Source organism: Urocitellus parryii, chromosome 15 (assembly GCF_045843805.1).
Source record: "Urocitellus parryii isolate mUroPar1 chromosome 15, mUroPar1.hap1, whole genome shotgun sequence".
In the NCBI taxonomy this organism is placed as follows: domain Eukaryota; kingdom Metazoa; phylum Chordata; class Mammalia; order Rodentia; family Sciuridae; genus Urocitellus; species Urocitellus parryii.
Genome location: NC_135545.1, coordinates 13,813,844 through 13,833,717, shown reverse-complemented (window position 1 = coordinate 13,833,717; position 19,874 = coordinate 13,813,844). Strand labels below are relative to the sequence as shown.

Sequence of the window (19,874 nt, the reverse complement as noted above, 5' to 3'; positions counted from 1 at the left end):
CTTCCTTCCTTTCCTGCCTTTCTTTGTCTCTGCTGCACACACACTTTCCTGTTCTGATATTAAGTCCTATTCATTTCTTTACTAATTATAGAAGTAGAGTGAGATTCTTCTGGAGAACTAGAACCATGGACTGTTCTTAAGTGTCGCTTAGAATGACATTGCCAAGGCAGGCGGGCATCTCCCACGGGCAAGCCCCATCCTACCCTCTCCTCCTGTGTCCACTGGGTTTTCTCCCCCAACATGGTGGGGTAGATCCTCCTGGCCACCGTTGTACAAATGAGGACACTGAGGCCCAGAGAGATTATGAATCCTGCCCAGTCTCATGGGTTAGTGGATGTGGAGTGGTGATTTGATGGTAGTTGTCTGGGTTATGGTTGGAGATGGTCGCTGTCTACTGTCCCTATTACAATGGTTGAGGTATTTTCTAGCAAATCATCCAGGCTACAGAGATGGGTGTGATTGCTTTGTGGTGGTCATCTAACCTAAGCAATTCCCATCACAATGAATCTCAGTCCGGGACATCTTGAGGGAAAAGATGCTGTGTTGTTCCTACCAGATTGGAATGACAGGCACAAACTGCCTTCTCAGCAATACAAAGGGAGACTGAAAGGTTTTTAAAAATAAACCATATGTAAGGTTTGTGATATCTTCAGTTGCTGGGTCAAACCTCACCTGAAGCCTTACTTCTCGATTTTGTATGTCTTTAAGTTCTTTGTGGCACAAGCCAGCATTAGTTTGGAGTTTGACTATTTATTTGCCATTAAAGTGTCCAAACTGATATGCAGCATAGAACTGAAATAAAATCATATGCCTCCAAAGATTGAAGTACTAGAAGTAAACTTGGAATGGCTGGAAGAATGGACTATAAATTTCAGATGAAAACTATTGACAATTGCCAGGTGTGGTGCTACATGCCTATAATCCCATCAGATCAAGAGGCTGAGGCAGAAGGATTGCAATTTTGAGGCTAGCCTCAGCAACTTAGGGAGGCCCTAACCAACTTAGAGAGACCCTGGATTAAAGTACAAATAAAAAGGAATGGGCATGTAGCTCAGTGGTAAAGCCCCTCTGGGTTCCATCCCCAGTACCAAAAACCAAAACAAAAATTCAGAATTTATGGACAATCAGTGATGCAGATCTGAGCACTACAATGCAGGATATTAAGCTCAAGTTGTGGGCAATAAAAATCATGTCTAACACCATCCTAATGGAAAGCCTTCTTGTACAAGACCCCGTGCTTGAGACTATACTCTTAAACAAAACAAAACGAAACTTTAGGAATTTAAGCAACAACCAAAGAAGAGAAACTCTGGAGCATGTACTTGTGAGTCTAACACAAAAATGATCTAGAAACTGGGTCACCAATACTGTTGGTGTGAAGGGGATCTGGTGCCACTGTGTGACTGTCAGTTATAAAACAAACCACAAAACTCTGAGGACATTTATTCCAGAGAAATCAAAACGTAGCCATTCAATAGCAGAGTTGTTTGCTATTTAAATGCTTCTAACAGCCTTATTTGTAAGAGTGGATCAGAGGGTGAATGGCTGCACCAATTCCAGCTCATAGAGACCAGGAAATAGGAATGAGGTATCGAGGCCTGGTGCCCTTGGAGGAGGAAGAGGGAGGGAGGCCGGTGGGCATGGTTACAAAAAGGCCTGCTCAGGGATCCTCGTGGGATGGAGGGTTTCTGTGTATGGTTCCTTTCCTATTCCTCTATTTATTTATTTTTAATTTACTGTTGTACGAGGGATTGAACCCAGGGGTTCTTTAACACTGAACTAGACCCCCAGCCTTTTCAATTTTTAAATTTTCTTTTGAGACAGGTCTCATCAAATTGTTGCGGCTGGCCTCGAATTTGCCATCCTCCCGCCTCAGCCTCCCGAGTCACTGGTAATACAGGCTTGTGCTCCAACACCCTCAGCTCTTTACATCATTCCTTATAGTGGTCTGTGAATTTTTCATTATGCTGACACAAATTTTAAAACTGTCGGGGAAAAATAAAATCTACAGGAAACGGAGGGCTTACTCAAAAGGTTAACCAGGGGAACGTCAGCAGGGTTAAGGGAACTGACAAGGGCTGGTGACGTACCCCAGGGCGGAGCCACAGGGGGACTGTTACTGACAAGGCCGAGAGGGTGGCTTTAGGTACAGGGACACAGCCCTAGACGTGGCCCTGCTGTCTGCGCTCCCCGCGGTCTCCTGACAGCGCCTCCCGGTGACTGAGTCTGCGGGCCAGAGGGAGGCCAGCCTGGGGCTAGGAGGGCTCAGCAGAGACAGCAGCGCTGTGGCCACGCAGCAGAGGTCAAGGACAGTAGCTTCTCAGCCATCAGCAGCAGGTCTAGCGGTCAGAGCGACATCCTCTCACAAATGGTCTACCCCACCAGCAGGGGGAAGCCGTGGGAGTCTCTGTTCCAGGGCTGGGGGTGTAGCTCGGTTGGTAGAGCGCATACCTCACATGCACAAGGCCCTGGGTTCGATCCCCAGCACCACCCAAAAAGTAGAAGAGAGTTTTCATCCCAAGTGTTGGCTACTCGGGTAGAGTTCATTCTCCTGTAAGAAATTAAAAAACTCTTGTTTCAGTTGTAGATGGACACGGTACCTTTATTGTATTTATTTATTTTTATGTGGTGCACACGTGCTGGGCCAGCGTTCTACCACTGGGCCACAGCCCCAAGGCCCCTTGTGTCGTCCTTTTAAGAGTCACAGTCACTCCCTTCCCAGTTCAGCGCTTCCAAAACCACTGGCATTCGCCGATCTGCTCTTCATTTTTGTACTTTTGTCACTTCAAGAATGTACAATACACCAGGCGCAGTGGCACACACCTGTAATCCCAGACACTAGGGAGGCTGAGGCAGGAGGATCACGAGTTCAAAGCCAGCCTCAGCCACGGCGAGGCCCTAAGCAGTTCAGCGAGACCCTGTCTCTAAATAAAATACAAAAAAGTAGGGCTGGGGATGGGGCTCAGTGGTCAAGGGCCCCTGAGTTCCATCCCTAGTAACCCCTCCCAAAACAGGATGTAAAATAGAGTTGGGGTGGTATCTGCATATGTGAGGTACTGGGTTCAATGCTCTGCACTGCATATAAATAAATAAATAAAATAAAGGTATTTTTTAAGAAGTACGTAAAGTAAATGGAAACATCCAGTATGTAACCGTCTGGTGTAAATGAAAAAAAAACCTGGACAGGATTGTGCAGAAGTTTACCCAGACAGCTGTAAATATCAAGAGTTCATTCATTTTTATTACTGAGTCGTGTTTGTGTTACTGTTTTTTTTTCCTGTCACTGTGACCAAAAGACCCGAGAAGAACAACTGAGAGAAAGACAAGCTTATATGGGTTCATGGTTTCAGAGATTCAGTTCATAAACCACCGTCTCCACTGTCCCGGGCCCAAGATGAGGTAGAACATCGTGGCGGAAAGGCCTGGTGAGGAGCCTGCCCTGCTCAAGCTGCCAGGAGACAGTACGAGAGAGAGGAGGAGACAGCGGACCAGGGGCACACCATAGTAGTGACCCTGCGTGTCCAGCCATGCTTCACCTGCCTACAACCACCACTCAGTCTTTTCCACTTATTAATCCATCAAGTGGATTAATCCACTGCGTGGGCTACAGTTCTCATCATCTAATCATCTCCCCTCCATGAACACAGGAACTTTGGGGGGACAAACTCATAAGCAAACCATAACAGTGTTCCGTGACACGGATGTCCACTCCTCTACAGAAGGACATGGTTATTTTCCGGTTTGGGGCCGTTGTAAATGAAGCTGCTATAAACATATATGTATAGGGTTTGTCTTCATTTTTCTGAGATAAATTCTCAGTGATGCAATTATTGAATCACGTGGCAGTTGCATGGTTTTCTTTTTTTTTTAATTCTTTCAGTTATAAATGGACACCATATCTTGATTTTGTTTATTCATTTGCATGTGGCACTGAGGATGGAACCCAGTGCCTCCCCTGTGCGAGGCGAGTGCTCCATCCCTGAGCCCCAGCCCCAGCCCACGTGTCAGTTCTGGTTTCCAGAGTGGCTGTGCCATTTCGCAGTCTCACTAGCAAAGTGAGAGTGATCCGGTTTCTCTGCGTCCTCACCAGCACCGGGTCTTACCGCAGATTCTTTTAGCTGTTGTATGGAATGGGATCTCATTGGGGTTTTTAACCCATTAAGTTCCACGTTTTTGTTTCTGAGAATATTTCAACAAAATTGATGAAGCTGCATAAAATAGGTTACAAATCATCATCTAGAGCTTACAAACCCTTGGTGTATATATTCATCTGTATATAAATATAGAAAACAGATATATGATGTCAAATGTTCTAAACATTCGCCTATTACCTTTCTCAAAATAATAGGCCTCAAAAACATAACAATTATTTTAAAGTTTCACTGCTCACAATTTATGGGTATTCTACGTCGGGGATGATGGGACAGGACAAGCACTTGCCTCGCTTTCTCCAGCCCCGGGTTCCATTCCCAGCACCAGAATCAAAGAAAAAAGAAAACAGAAGAAAGAAACAACAATAGTATTAGAATCTGTTAATATCGACAATTAAAGTCATTGAAAGAAGACACATATTTTTACAGCACGTTACAGCGGTATCACACACCCTTGAAATATCATTTATAGTTTTTACCACCTCCAATGTATAGTAGTTATTAGACGAGTTGCTGTATCTTGCTCCTTAACACATCATGAAGAGACACTTATATTACTGTATCACAAAATTATTTTTCTGGCATGGTAATTTTGTTTCAGTATAATTAGCCTCCTTCATAGTCCTGTGTGTTCAATATGATGCATTTAAAACTACAATTATAGAGCCAGGCACGGTTGCACACACCTGTAATCCCAGCGGCTCAGGAGGCTGAGGCAGGAGGCTCTTGAGTTCAAAGCCGGCCTCATCAATGGCAAGGCCCTAAGCAACTCAGTGACACCCTGTCTCTAAATAAAATACAAAATTGGGTGGGGATGTGGCTTAGTGGTCCAGTGCCCCTGAGTTCAATCCCTGGCAGGAAAAAAGAAACCCCCAAAACCCACAATTATAAACCAATATGTAATTGTTGCAAGGCTGTAGGATACAAGATTAATACATAAATGTCAATCATTTTCTTGTGTCATTACAATGCACAATTTGAATTTGCAATTAAAAGCACTGTTTATAGGGCTGAGGATATAATCAATGGTAAACCCCATACTTAGCACATACAAGGTTTATATCCGGTCCCCACAAAAAAACATCATTTACGTTAGTACCCCCAAAATGAAATACTTATGGACAAATCTAACACAACAGGTATAAGATCTGTGTTAGCAAAACTACAAAGCCCTAATGAAAGAAATTACATATATCTAAAAATTGAGAGATCTTCCATGTTCATGGATAGGGAGACTCAATATTGTGAGAAGTCAGTTCTTCCCAACTTCTTTTTACACAGTCAGTGCCATCCAACCCAAACCCGGCTTGCAGGGGTGCTCAAAGCCCTGGGCTTATCCCCAGCACTGAAAAAAAAAATCAAAGCATGTCATTGGAGGATACTGATAACTCAACAGTTTGTAAGGAGATTCAAAAGACCCAGAAGACCAACACAGTAGTAAGGCAGACAAGCAAAGTGGGGGGATTGGCATATTCCAACCTGAAGACTTCTTTCAAAACTATCACGGTCAGCACAGGGGGGTGTTGGCCAAATGACAGGTGGATAGATCAGTGGAGCCCAGGAACAGAACAACACAAATGTGGTCCACCGAGTTGTGAGAAAGGAGAAAAAAAATCAACAAAATGGAGAAATGATAGGTTTTTATTATTTTCAACAAATGGTGCTGAAACATTTGAACATCACATGCAAAAAATAATAATAAATAAATCTAGACACAGACCCCACACCTTTCACCAAAATGGACTCAACATGAAGCATACACCTAAATGTACAACGAAGAACCAGAACCTCCCTAGAAGACAACGTGGGGAACATCTAGGTGACCTTGGGCTTGTTGATGGCTTTTTGGATACAATACGAAAGGCATCATCAAAACAACTAAAACTAAAGCTAGAACTAAAAATTGGGAACCATGGCTCTGAGAAAGACACTGTTAAGATAATGGAGGGAAACACGTCCCTTCTCCCAGCCCCACTGAAAACCAAGGCTTTAATCAACAAGGGGGACACGTCAATGCCAACCAGTAGGGGGCTGGTTAGTCGATGAGCCTGTTGGGGCCGAAGCTGGGACAGGCGGGTCTCTCCACGGCCACCCTCCCTGCTCCTTCCTCCTGCTCTGGATGGAGGAGGCTGGCCTTCGGCCCCTAAGAGACCTTAGCAGTAAAGCCAGGAGAGGGACAGGAGGGCAGGGCATTTGTTCCTCCCGCTTCCTCCCTGTGGCTCGACCCAAGCTGATCTGTTCCTTGACCCACCTGTGGGACCCTCCTTCCCAGGGCCAGCAACCGGATCCTCCTCTTGCTCCTTCCTTTAGGGCAAGGGGTGCCCGCCCAGGCCCCTGCTGGCCCTAGGAACTTGCCCTGTCCCTTGTGACTCCCCTTCAGGACACAGTCCTTTCGTGAATGCTTCTGGTGTCAACCTGGCCTCAAATTATCCTGAATTGATTGGGCCAGCTGTTTCCTGCTGGGCCTTAACTGATACACTGTAATTAAAGTCAGAAGATGCAACAGAGATCTCAAGACACCTGCACAGCAGCTACCAAATGGAGGAAAGCCTGGTTCCCGTTGGAGTGAAATTGCTCACAGAAAGGCAAAGAACAGGAGAAACAGCTACAAACTGTTAAAAATAGGTCTGCCTCCAGGAAGGGGACTCAAGGCTTCCTCCACTGTCCAAGTGGTGTGTTTATATCAATGTCTGTAAGAAAGTGTCACCTCAACAGTCAGAAACTAACACACAACTAACATTTTGGAAAGTTTTTATCTGGAAAACTGATGCAGAGGTGGGGTGAGGGTGGGGACATCACAGGTGAGGTCTTTATTTTTTCTTTTGTGACTTTCTGTTCGCAGGCTTTATTCTGTGAACATGACTGGGAGCCTTCACCAAAGATGGAGACCAACTTTATTCAGAACTAAAACCCACAGATTGACCGAGACAGACCCAGAGACGCTGAGCTGAACGTTGGTTGGAAAAGGAATAAGAAGAGGGATGGATCCCAAAAAGGAGACAAAGAGGGAGGAAGGGAGGGAGGGAGGGAGGAAAGAAGGAAGGAAGGAAGGAACTGAGAGAAGAGTCTGGTGAAATGAAGACAGACAGCAAAGTAGACCCTGAGAAGCTTCAAGGCGGCCATGGCAGTAGAGGACAAGCCTTGAAGCCACATAGTGTGTCCTTCAAACCCCAAGATGATCTGGATGGAAGAAAGCTTAACTCACAGCCTGGAGCACGTGGTTGCTTGCTCGGGGTCTGTTATGAAAGTGGAAGAAAGATAAGGACAAAGAGAAAGGACAGAGGGAGAGCAGAGACTGAACTTGTGGCCGGGGACAGACCAGGAGCCACCTCTGGCTCAGGACCATTTATTGGGTAACCCTGGCTGGGATCCTGGGGACTGGAGCCAGCACTGACGTTCAGAAAGGATCCCCAGGTTGGGGACGCCCGGCTCAGAGCTCCTCCTCATAAAAGCCACCACCATGGCCGGAGCAGGGAGCAGTGTGGAAGGTGGACAGCGCTCAGCTCCCCACAGAAGACGGTGGACAGTGGGTCCTGCAGCAGCCCGAGGCAGGGGAGGGAGACACAGGTGAGGAGTGAAGGGAGAGAGGGCAGCGGTGGAGACCGTCGGGGTCCATGCGGTCTGTCCCTGCAAGGGATCAGCCACGCTCTCTGAGGACGAGACCTCACTGGAACCACAGGCAGGGGCTGCCCTGGAAGGCTCATCCTTGGGTCTCCCTGACGTCCTCGCCTCCTGCAGGAGCAGAGATGAGGCCCAGGAGCGGAGCTTTTTGGGTGGCCTTGTGGCTGTGGGTCCTGTGGACACTGGGTGTGGCGTCGGACTCCAGGGGGACAGTGCCCAGGCGCTGCCTGCTGTCGCACTACCGCTTTCTGGACCCGAGGGCGCTGGCGGCAGTCAAGGCGCTAAGGGACAGCTACGTGAGTGGGGACCGCCCTCCACCCCTGCGCCCAGCCCTGAGCCCACCAGGGGCCAGCCCGCGCCCATCCGTGTCCCTAGGGCCCCTGCGACCAGCGCTGAGCCGCGCCTCTGGGACTGTGCTGCAGGATTCTGAGCAGGAGGCTCCCCAGAGCCCGAGCTCAGGCACCACCCGGGCTGGGCGCCAGCGGAGGGGCGCATCCTGCTGAGAGCCAGGGGTCCCGTGGCGGCGCTGGGCGGGGCCTGGGGAGCACCGGGCACATCTCAGCCCCGACCCCGCATCCCAGAGCTGCAGCGCCCAGGGGACCACGGGGGAGCCACCTGGACAGATCCCCGCCTCGTCCCAACATCCTCGCGGGCTCCACAATTAGGTGCCAGCCTCACCTGACGCTTGTCCTGCAGGAGGAAGAGACCCTGAGCTGGAGGCCACGCAACTGCTCCTTCCGCCCCCGGAGGGACCATCCGCGGCCCTCGGTGAGGCCAGGTGCCTGGGAGGGGGCGCGGGGCGCTGGCGCGGCGACTCTAACTGCCATCTGCCCTCGGGTCTCCACAGTCATGTGCTGCGCTGCGCCACGTGGCCCGCAGCATCGCTGACGCCCAGGCGGTGCTGAGTGGCCTGCGACACCCGGAGATGCTCCCTGGCACCGACCAGACCCTGCAGCTGCTGGCGGCCGCGGGACGCGACCTGGAGACCTGCGTGAGTGACAGCGATTCTCGTCCTCGTGGCGCCCACGAAATCTGGGTCTGCGGCAGGGAGGGACACGGGCTGGTTAGAAGGGACGCTGGGGCGGGCGGCTGCTGCCCCACTGACCGGCGGCGTCGCCCCTGCAGCTCCAGCTGATCCCTCAGGGCTCCAGGAGGAAGTCCCCCAGGCCACCGCGGAGGCGTCACAAACCGAGAAGAGCTGTGAGTGCAGTGGGCGGTGCAGGGCTCCCACCGAGGGGACAGCAGCGGGTGGAAGGATAAGGAGGAGCCTGGGGGCGACAGGGCCCTGTCCGGAGGTCCTGGGGAAGGACAGTCCTGACTCCTGCCGGGTTCCAGGACTCGCCTGGCTGCCATGAAGCCTCTGTCATCTTCAACCTGCTGCGCCTGCTCACGCGGGACCTCAGGCTGGTGGCGCACTGGGGACCCTGTGTCTGACCTGCTGGGCTTCGCGGGCATCCCAACTCCACGTCATTGGCGGCTGGACCCTGGACCTGGTGTGTCTCCTGGACAGTGGGAGCTTAGGCTGCAGACACTCTGCGAACACTGGCTGCACCTGGCTCCACCTGTACAGGTGCAAGAAGCCGTCACTCTTCCCAGAGAGAGGACTCAGGTCCCTGTGGTGCCCGGAGCTCCTCCAGGGCCAATGCAACAAAACAGCCTTGAGCCTTGCTCAGACCCTCCTGACCCTGTCGCTGGGGTTGCCAGGAATTGCAACCTTCTTCAGGAATCACCTCCCTTGATTGGCACTCTGGATGGCCGCCTTAAGACTTTGTGAATCCATGAGGCTCCGATCAGCATCCAAACAGCCCATTTCCTGAGGGACTTGAGAGTGAAGGGCACAGGGTCCTGGATGACCGTCCCTCCCTGGATTCTGTTACATACGTGTTGCTTGTACTGGTGAAATCCTGTATTTGCTCTTCTGACTGCTGATGTTAATTTATTACAGTTATTGAACAGTGTGGCCTTCGCATCTTTTCCTTTCTGTTTTCATTTGAACCTAAAATCCACAGCAAGAAGAGCTCATCCAGGGAATCAGGGGACCCGAGATTCAGTTCTGACCCTGCCACTGAATTAGAGTGACTCCAGGAAAGTGAGTTCTGTGGGAGCTCAGTCCCCTCCTCTGCACAGTGAGGGCGGCTGCTTCTCCTGCAAAGGAGCAGCACACCTGGAAGTGGTGTTGGTGAGGTCCTTGCTGACATCCTCGGGGCTTCCCAAATGACCTCCATCAAAGGAGCCTGCGCATAGGCACAGAAATCCTCGGATTACTGCTCTTGGTCCAAACCAGGGGACTAGCCCTCCTGGCTGCCACCTGCAGCCTCCTCCCCAAGGCCACACAGCTGCTAAGGTTGGAGCCAGGATGGAAGCCGAGAGTCCTGGAGCTCCAGAGCGACTGCAGGGCACTGCCTGGGCTGACTGTCCAAGCAAAGGACAGGGCATGTGGAAGAGTGGCAGAGCAGTGACCAGATGGGCAGGGCCCTGGGCCCCATCCCCACACCACACACTCACACTCACACTAACACACTCACACTCACACTAACACACTCACACTCACACAGACAAAAACAGTGGTGCCAAGGGATATGCAATCTGTGACAATGTGCAGAATTTGCAATGGGTACAGTGTCTCCTCAGGCAGGATTAAGGCTCCTGTACTGGAAACTGAACTGGGAGATGCCTTGGGCATGTCCTACTCTGATTTGGAAGCAGTTGTATGAATGAGAGCTCAGAGAGTTGGACTGTGTATCCATTTCCTGGAAGTGTGAATGAGGGACATAGGTTTTGGGATGGAGGCAAGTGTCACAGAGGACTGTCTTTCCTCACAGTCATGAGCTCTAGGTCCAGGAGACCCAACCACAAGGGAAACTGGGATTGGCCTCCAAATGTCAGAGGAAACACTCACAGTCTTGACCTCACTGCTTCCTTGCTGTGTGTCCTAAGGCAGGTCTCTTAACCTCTCTGAGATTCTGCAGTTTGCTACTTAATGCAAAAGGAGGCAGGCCACAGTGCTCCCTGGGTGCGAATGTGCATGTCCAGTGCCAGGTGAGATGAAGCACCTGGAGCAGAGCTGGACATGACAGGGCTCAGCAGAAGGGGTGGCTCTCCCCCCTGTGTGGGCTCCGTCCCTCATTCCCCTGGCTCTGTGCTCAGAGCCTCTCCTCAGGACCCGCCTGCTGCACCCGCCCTATGTGCCCCTGCCTCTCCAGTTTTGTTTTCTGTTACTTGACACAGCACAGGGCAGCTGCCCAGTTGCCAATTGCCCCCGCCAGGTGCAGTGCCCAGGAAGGACAGTTTCGAGTTCTTTCCAGGCTCTGTCCCTGGCCTGCTCTGGCAGCAGGGGGGAGGGGTGGGGCGCTGTGGCCTCCTCACTCTGGACCTTCCCTTCCTGACCCTCCCAGCCTGCAGCCTCCGCCCTGGGCCTCCCCCTCTGGGAATTGCAGTCCTCAGGGCAGCCACTCCCTGGGGTGCCCTGCCATCTCTTCCCTGCAGGGGACACCCTGCCCAAGGCTGGTCCCCTTCTCTCTGTGCACCCCAGTCCTGGGTCCCTCCCAGCAGGCACTGGAACCCCTTCCTGTGACCCAGGGCTGCCCCAGGGCTGAGGGTTCCTGGGAGTGTCCTGCGGTGGCCAGGCTGAGTCCTGTCCCTTTCCCTTTCGCTTCGGCTGCTCACCTGTGCGAGGCCCCGCCCCGGGCTTCCCCAGCCCGGGCTCCCCTGGTGGCCAGCTCAGGCCTGGGTGCATTTTCGCTTTTCCTACATCAGCTGGGGCTGCCCTGAGCAGGGATAAAAGCTGCCCCATGGAGCTGCAGGGACAGTGCACCCTGCACCACGGGGACAGAAGCTGGGGACACTGCAGCACCCAGACGCAAGGACCTCAGGAGAGAGCCTGGACACAGCCGCAGGTGCACCCTGTGTTCCCATCGCTGACGGCCACCAGACCCGAGGATGAAGCTGGGTGAGCCCCACAGCATGGCACGGTCACTGTCCCCAATCCCCCTCTGTCCTCGCATCCCCAGCCCCTGACCCTGTCCTCTCTTGGTCCAGGCGCGGCTGGACGTTGCTCGCTCCTCCTGACGCTGATGTCTGTGGTGCTGAGGAGGACACGGGCAGTCCCTGTGCCCAGTGCCCTCAGCGCCCACCCAGATGCCAGGGACTGTGACATGGCCCAGTTCAAGACTCTGGCCCCGCGGGAGCTACAGGCCTTCAGGAAGGCCAGAGACGCCTTTGTGAGTGTCCCTGTCCCTCCTCCCTGTGCCCTGGCCTCCACCCTGGGCCTCCCCATGTAGCTCTGTGGGTGGCCGTCAGCCTCCTTGCAGGACTGGCCTCTGCCCTGTCCACCCTGGGCTCCCTCCTGCTCTGGCTGCTCTGGGTGACCTGAGGTCTCTCTTGGAGGGAGCCTGCCCTTCCCTGAGGGAACCTGCCCTCTTCCTACTGTTGGCCCCTCCAGGCCCCTGCTGTGGTCTAGCCTTTGCCCTCCAGTGTGGGCTAACCTGTGCCCTTGCTCCCCAGGAGGAGTCGCTCTTGCTCAAGGACCTCGAGTGCCCCTCCCCGCTCTTCCCCAGGCCCTGGGACCTGCGGCAGCTGCAGGTGAGCTGGCAGAGCCAGGCCAGCCTGGCCTCCTGGGCCCACTCTGCGCCTCCCAGGGGACCCTGTCCTTCTCACGGTCCCTCTCCCTCCCTGCCCACTGTCCCTCCCCAGTCCTGCTGCCTGCACTGCTGTGCCCTCTCCCCAGCCCTCCTCCTACCTCTCCCTGCCCTCCCTCCCTGTCCCCTCCCAGCTCTCTCTCAGGGACACCTCTCACTGTCTCTGTCCCCTCAGGTGTGGGAGCGCCCTGTGGCCTTGCAGGCAGAGCTGGCCCTGACGCTGCGGGTCCTGGGGACCATGGCCAACTCGACCCTGGGGGACGTCCTGGACCAGCCCCTTCACATGCTGGGCCATATCCAGTCCCAGCTGCAGGCCTGTGTGAGTCCTGGGGTCCTGGGCGGCTGGGCCAGGGCTGTGACACCAGCTTGTCCCTGTGCCCAGGCCCACTTCACACGCCCTCCTCTGCCCACAGGCCCTGGCTCAGCCCACGGCAGGCCCCAGGCCCCAGGGTCGCCACCGCCACCGCCTGTCGCACTGGCTGCAGAGGCTGCAGCAGGCCCCGGAGAAGGTGAGTGGGTGGCAGAGGACGGAGGTGGAGCAGCTGGGCCTGGCCACGGCAGCCACTGAGCCCCTGTCCCCACAGGAGTCCCCCGCCTGCCTCCAGTCCTCCGTCACCTTCAACCTCCTCCGCCTCCTGGTGCGCGACCTCAAGTGTGTGGCCAGTGGACACCTGTGCGTCTGACCCACACCCTGCTGAGCCGTCGAGGGATCCCAGGACTCATCTGTGAAGCGACGACACTCCTTAATTTATTGTCCCCAGCCCTCCACGTGGCCTTATTTATTTGTGTGACTCTCAGATCCAGTGAAGTGTTTATTTTTCTACTTTTGTAAACTTTGTGCAAATAAACGGCGAGGCCCTGGCTCTCCTGTGAGGCCCATGTCCGTGTGTGTCCTGTTGGTGGCCATCTCTGTCTCCCCAGCTGCAGCTGCCCACAGCCCCTTGCCACCTGTCTGGGGTCTGCAGCGGGAGCCGGGGGCTCGGACTGTGGGGTCCTGGTTTCCTGGGCAGAAGGCAGAGTGTCCCTGGGCTGCCCTGGGACCCTGCAGGGAGCCCTCCCAGGTCGCGGGCAGGGCCACAAGCTGCTCCCTGGTGCTCAGGACGGAGGCCTCTGCTGGCCCTGCAGCGGGATGGCAGCCTGGTCCTGGTCCTGGCCCAGGGATGCTGCCCCTCAGGGACCAGAGCTGCGTTCCCGCCTGGAAAACAGTCCTAATGCTCCAGGAATCATGGCCCCCTCCCCCTTTGAGGATGATCCAGGTGTCTGCCCTCACCTCTGGATGTCATGGCTTCCTGTCATGGCCAGGATGGGAGGGGACAGGACAGAGGATCTGTTTGACCTTCTCTCATCACCATAGACCTCTGGCCTGGTCAGGACTCCTGTCACCACTTCCCTAGGTGTCCCCAAGCTCACAGGAGGCTCAGTGTGGCACGCTGGGTCCCCAGCTTCCATAGTCCCCCAGATCCTGTGTCCCAGGATTCTGTTCAGCGCAGTGGCCTGTGGCCCCTTGGCGGTGCTGGGCAGGTAACAGGTGACAAGTGGCCGTCGGTGAAGAAAGACGAAATCTGGGGCCCTTTGCCGGGTTCCAAGGTGACAACACAGCACCACGGCCAAGGTCAGGCTGCCAGTGAGCTGGGACCTCGGGAGAGCTGCAGCGTGGCCCTGGTGTGTCCCCCCCCACACATTGATGCCAGGGACAGCGTGTTTTAGTGTCCTAGGTCTTTGGTGTGTTCAGATGTGGTGTCCCCCAAGGTCACCTGTAGACCATGCAGGAAGGGCTGGGGGAGAAATGGCTGGGCCACTCCTTGGCCTCATCAGGGAATTAACCCCTGAGGGGACTCACTGAGGTCACTGGAGGCCGGGGGTGGCTGGAGGCAGCGGGGCACTGGGGACGGGGCTGGGGGATGCACTTGGTGTCTGGGGAGGGGAGTGAGCTTCCTGGGCGTCCTGGGAGCTGCTTCCCTCCGCCACACCCTCTGCCTGATGTCCAGCCTCCCCTGGAGCCTGAGGAACCAGCTGGATGTCCCCGGATTGAGACCTGGGACCGGTGAGCCCTCGGGTGAAGGTGTCCTGCTCTAGGGTTGTGCTGGCTGGGTCCCTTCAGTCACCGCAGGGAAACCGCTGACCAAAACAGGCTTCAGGAACAGGGCAGCCCAGGGGCTCAGAGGGACAGCCTCCACCGTCTCCCAGGTCTGGAGGCCGAAGTCCCACCTGGAGCCCTGGGCAGCCGGTTCCCTCTGCCACCTGTAGGGGAGACGCCTTCCTCCCTTGTCCAGCTTTTGGAGTTTGTGGCCACCCTGGGCCTTCCTCAGAGGCACCCGCAGTGTCTGCCTCCGTTGTCCCACGGCCTCTGCTCCCTGGGGTCTCCCCTTCCTCTCTTCTTCCTTGACTTATGAGGACACCAAGGCTCAGGCCCCCTGCAATGACCTCATCTTAACAGCTCCCGTGTGCAGTGGCCCTACTCTAAATGGGGTCACCCTCTGAGTACGGGGTTAGGACTTCTCCACACACTATGGGGACATAATCCAACCCAGGAGACCTGTGAACCTCAAGGGCAGAGTGATACATGAAGCAGGTAGAAAGGGACTTTTGACACTAATTATCTCTTATATCTAAGTTGTCCCAAGTGTCCCTTACATTTTAAATGGCTTTGTTCACATGCAAACGCCCTCCTTGACCTTGACCGCTGGAGGGCAGAGGCGCACACCTGCAGCCCAGCTGCTGAGAGGCTGAGAAAAGGGGGATTCCAGTTGGAGGTTCCTCCCAGCAGCGCAGGGAGACCCCGTCTCCAAGTGATAAGGGGGGGCTCCCTGTGGACCCCGTGGCCAGGTGCCCTGGGTTCAGCCCCCAGGACAAATAGGAACAGCGACAGCAACAACAAGGAGTCAGGGAACGCGTCCTGGCCGTCAGGAGCCAGCTCAAGGCAGTGCAGCACCCAGGTGGGGGCCCTGGGCAGAAGGGCTGAGGGATGGTTCCTGACACCCCTGCTGTGACGCGTAGGTCCCTCTCCCAGGTCCCAGTCCCTGCATCCCACCGGCACTGGAAGCCGACTCAGGCTGCCACCTGGGGAGGGCACAGGCCTTCCTCTCAGGGCCTCTGACCACAGCCCGGGCCCTGCTCCTGGGTTTCTTTGTGCAAATTCAGAGACGCCCCATGGCTGCCCTCCTGTCCCCCCCCTGGAGACGTCTGTTCTCCCCCAGGTCTCCCAGGTCAGATTGAGGGCCCCCAGTCTGATCACGCTCTCCATTGAGACAATCGCATCTGCCTTCCCAGGACGTCCTTGTCACTGCCTGGCCTCCTGTCTCAGGTCCTCTTGCGTCCACGGCCATCAGGGAGCCGGCTTCTAGGAGCATCCCGAGCGCCCCTCCTGGCCCTGACGGAGCCACCTTGGGGTGTCTTGATGGTCTGGGTTCCCTTGTCCCCCTGGAAGTCAGAGGGTCACCCCCGAAGCCCCTCTGTGGGCCCCGGAGCGGGAGGCCATCCAGCCCCATGGGACATTCCCCGCCTCACCCCCTCCCACCCTCTTCCTGAGGTGCCACCAGGACACCTGGGCTCCCAGTTCCCAGCCTCCCACCCACCTCCATCGCCCCTGCTGGACTGGCCCACGTTCTGTCATAGGAGAAGGCTCCATGCTGGTGACCTCTCCCCCACCCACCCGCCCAGGCTGCGTTATGGTCCTCCAGCTGTCCCAAAGGTATGCTGAAGTCCTCGTCCCCCACCTACAGTGTGACCTTCTGTGGAGACGGTCTCTATAGTGGCAATCAATCAAGCAAAGCCATCAGGGTGGGCCCAATGCAGTGTGACTGGTGACCTCCCAGAGGGGACCTATGCACCCAGACGTGGGCAGGGAGAGGCCCCGTGGAGATGGGGCTGGGCGGGAGGACACGGCTCCCGCCAGACCCTGGAATCCTGGCCAGCCCCCTGCAGGTGGAGGAGGCCAGGGAGCTCCTCCCCAAGTCGCAGGGGGCTGGCCCTGAGGACACCTGGCTTGTGGCCTTCTGACCCCAGAACCATGAGACAAATACCGTGACTTGAGGCAGCTGGTCCTGGGTCCTCTTCTCCCCCAGCCCTTGGAGCCTGGAGCACCCGCTGCACCTTCTGCGCATCTTTATTGTGGAAAACTGTGGATCCGGGCTCAGAATTTGGAGTTTGGTTTCCCTCTGGGCCTGGAAAATCAGGCTCTGAGTCCTTCTCCTCCTCCTCCCGTTCCTTGACCAGCGACCATCATGCTGACGCCTTGCGCCCCTGGCGTACTGTCCGTCTATGCTGCAGTGCGCAGTGCCCTGGAGTAGAACGCGACGGCGCCTCCCCATAGTCTGGGATCTCCTTCCCCTGGGGACCTGCACTGTCCTGTCTGCCACTGCCACTGGACTCCCTGGAGAGTTGGGCCAACTCTCATGGATCATCAGGATAAAGGTCAGATCTCGGGACCTGTCTGTGGGACAGAGGGGAGCTCGGTCACCTCCCATGGCCACCTACGAGGGGACCCTCAGTATCAGGGACTCCCTCAAGGCAGCCATCCATCAGGGTGGGGAACTCTGAAGGGGAAAGGGGGGAGACGGTGTTTTTAAATCCCTGAGAGACGGTGTTTTTAAATCCCTGAGAGTGGCTCCGCGGAGAGCACTACAAGGTCCCCTGGTGACTTCCTAAGGTCCTATAATGGGACCTCTGGCCAGGCCCGGGGCTTCTGCGAGTTCACCTTCAGCCGCGAAGCACCTCAGCTTCCTTGGGGAAGGCGGCCAGGCTGGCGCTGTGTTGGACACCGCCTCCCCTGCCTGTCTTGAGACACTGACCCTGGGTGTCACTTTAAATGCAAGTGGCTGGGGGACACACATGTTTTTTCTTTTCTTGCATTCTAGGATGCTTCCTTATGAAGTTCCTCTCTAAATGGCTTTCTCTTCTCTCCAGATGGGCACAGGGAAGAAAAATGGAAAGATCCCAAATATGCAGATTTTCTTTTTCTTTTCTTCTTTTTAAAATATTGTTTTAGTTGTAGATGGACAGAGCACCTTATTTTTTTGGTTTATTTGTCTGTGGTGCTGAGGACTGAGACCAGAGCGTCTTCACGGGTGCTAGACAAATGCTCCGCCACGCAGCCACAACCTCAGCCCAAGTTTTTTTTTTTTTCTTAAAACCTTTTTCTGAGGATTTCATAGGCTCCCACGTTATTTTTTTTATTCTAATTTGTTATATATGACAGCAGAATGCGATTCAATTCATAGTACACAAATAGAGCACAGTTTTTCATGTCTCTGGTGGTACACAAAGTAGAGCCACACCATCCATACATGTACTTAGGGTAAGGTGTCCATCTCTTTCTACCGTCTTTCCTAACCCCATTCCTCCTCTTCCCCTCCCTCCCATTGCCTTATCTAGAGTTTGGCTAATCCTCCCTCGATGCCCCTCTCATCCCCTTTATGAATCAGCCTCCTTATATTAGAGAAAACATTTGGCTATTGGTTTTTTGGGGGGATTGGCTGACTTCACTTAGCATAATAAACTCCAACTCCATTTACTTGCAAATGCCATGATTTTATTCTCTTTTAATATCGAGTGATATTCCATTGTGTGTGTATATATATATATATATATATATATATATATATATATATATATATACCACAGTTTCTTTATCCATTCATCTACTGAAAGGTATCCAGGTTGGTTCCACAGATTAGCTATTGTGAATTGTGCTGCTATGAACATTGATGTAACTGCATCAGCGTCACATGCTGATTTTAAGTCCTTTGGGTATAGTCCGAGGAGAGGGATAGCTGGGTCAAATGGTGGCTCCATTCCCAGTTTTCCCAGGATCTCCATACTGCTTTCCATATTGGCTGCACCAATTTGCAGTCCCACCAGCAATGTAAGACTGTGTGCCTTTTCCCCCTCATCCTCGCCAACACTTATTGTTGTTGGTGTTCTCAATAGCTGCCTTTCTGACTGGATATTAAGAGATGGGCCTGTGGTAAAAATTTGCTTCCATTTTGTAGGATCTCTGTTCCTTCACTGACTGTTTCTTTTGCTGAGAAGAAACTTTTTAGTTTGAATCCATCCCATTTATTGATTCTTGATTTTAATTCCTGCGCTTTTATAGCAGTCTTATTAAAGAAGCCGGGGCCTAATCCGACATGATGGAGATTTGGGTCTACTTTATCTTCTAATAGGTGCAGGGTCTCTGGTCTAATTCCTAGGTCCTTAATCCACTTTGAGTTGAGTTTTGTGCATGGTGAGATACAGGGGCTTAATTTCATTTTATTGCATATGGATTTCCAGTTTTCCCAGCACCATTTGTTGAAGAGGCTATCTTTTCTCCAATATATGTTTTTGGCACCTTCGTCTAATACAAGATAACTGTAATTATGTGGTTAGTCTCTGTGTCCTCTATTCTGTACCACCGGTCTACCAGTCTATTTTGGTGCCAATGCCATGCCATTTTTGTTACTGTTGCTCTGTAGTATAGTTTAAGGTCTACTGTAGTGATGTCGCCTGCTTCACTCTTCTTGCTAAGAATGGCTTTAGCAATTCTAGGTCTCTTATTTGTCCAGATGAGTTTCATAAATGCTTTTTCTATTTCTATGAGGAATGTCATTGGGATCTTGATTAGAATCGCATTCAATCTGTATACTGCTTTTAGTAGTGTGGTCATTTTGACCATATTAATTCTGCCTATCCAAGAACAAGGGAGATCTTTCCATCTTCTAACGTCCTCTTTAATTTTGTTCTTTAGCGTTCTATAGTTTTCATTGTAGATCGTCTTCCACCTCTTTCATAAAAATACGGAACACTTCACCAATTTGCTTGTCATCCATGCACAAGGGCCAATCTAATCCTCTCTGTATCGTTCCAACTTTAGTATAGGTGCTGCTGAAGCAAGCCCACTCCCACATTCTGGGCTGACGCTAATCTGATCTAAAGCGCACTCTATGGTGATAAAGTTGTTGTATGTGCATCTTCTCTAGAGTAATTAATACAGCCATGTCATTTTGGGGTCTCTGTCTTTTCCTGAGCTCAAGTGTATTTTTTAATGATAAATTCACCTTTTCTCCTGAACATTAGTCTTGTTGTCTAACTGAAGTGTTTTGCCCTCCGTTTTTCTTTCTGCTGTCTTGGCTCAGAGCAGTCGTTCAAGGGTTAACTCCTTCTCCTTTGAAGAGCCCTAAGCAGGAAAAGGAACAGTGAGAGTAAATCTGCCTCCACTAGGATGAAAGGCCAGCTGAACCTTTGACTTCAGCATCCACCATGACTAAGAGGACTTTATTCCGAATGTTCCCAATTTCACAGGCTCTATTTTAATTTCTAAAGGGCTCAGTCTGAAAGTCTGTATAAGAAACCCTTATAGCTCTTTTGAATCCTATCTGTGGAAGTCATACTTGGAAAAAAGCTATAAAAATCTTTATTTTTTGCTAATTTCCAAGTCTCTGTGTGCACACCTGCGTATTCTAAGTTGTGTCTACTTGTGGGCTTG

General features: G+C 53.1%; 2 protein-coding genes and 1 non-coding gene across 3 annotated transcripts; 2 read left to right on the top strand and 1 right to left on the bottom strand.

Moving 5' to 3' along the window:
• Positions 1-7,897: 7,897 nt before the first annotated feature.
• On the top strand, positions 7,898-9,206 carry LOC144250293 (interferon lambda-4-like). Its single transcript, XM_077792808.1, has 5 exons — positions 7,898-8,068; positions 8,469-8,540; positions 8,620-8,763; positions 8,898-8,972; positions 9,108-9,206. The coding sequence occupies exons 1-5, from the start codon at positions 7,898-7,900 to the stop codon at positions 9,204-9,206; spliced, it is 561 nt and encodes a 186-aa protein (XP_077648934.1).
• A 2,505-nt stretch (positions 9,207-11,711) lies between these two features.
• Positions 11,712-13,092, top strand: LOC144250292 (interferon lambda-3-like). The gene is made up of 6 exons (XM_077792807.1): positions 11,712-11,721; positions 11,811-11,992; positions 12,276-12,353; positions 12,585-12,728; positions 12,823-12,918; positions 12,994-13,092. Exons 1-6 carry the CDS (start codon positions 11,712-11,714, stop codon positions 13,090-13,092), a joined length of 609 nt encoding a protein of 202 aa, XP_077648933.1.
• Positions 13,093-19,179: 6,087 nt separating this feature from the next.
• Positions 19,180-19,282, bottom strand: LOC113198743 (U6 spliceosomal RNA). Its single transcript, XR_003302894.1, has one exon. It is a non-coding gene; the product is annotated as a U6 spliceosomal RNA (small nuclear RNA).
• Between the last annotated feature and the right edge of the window lie 592 nt (positions 19,283-19,874).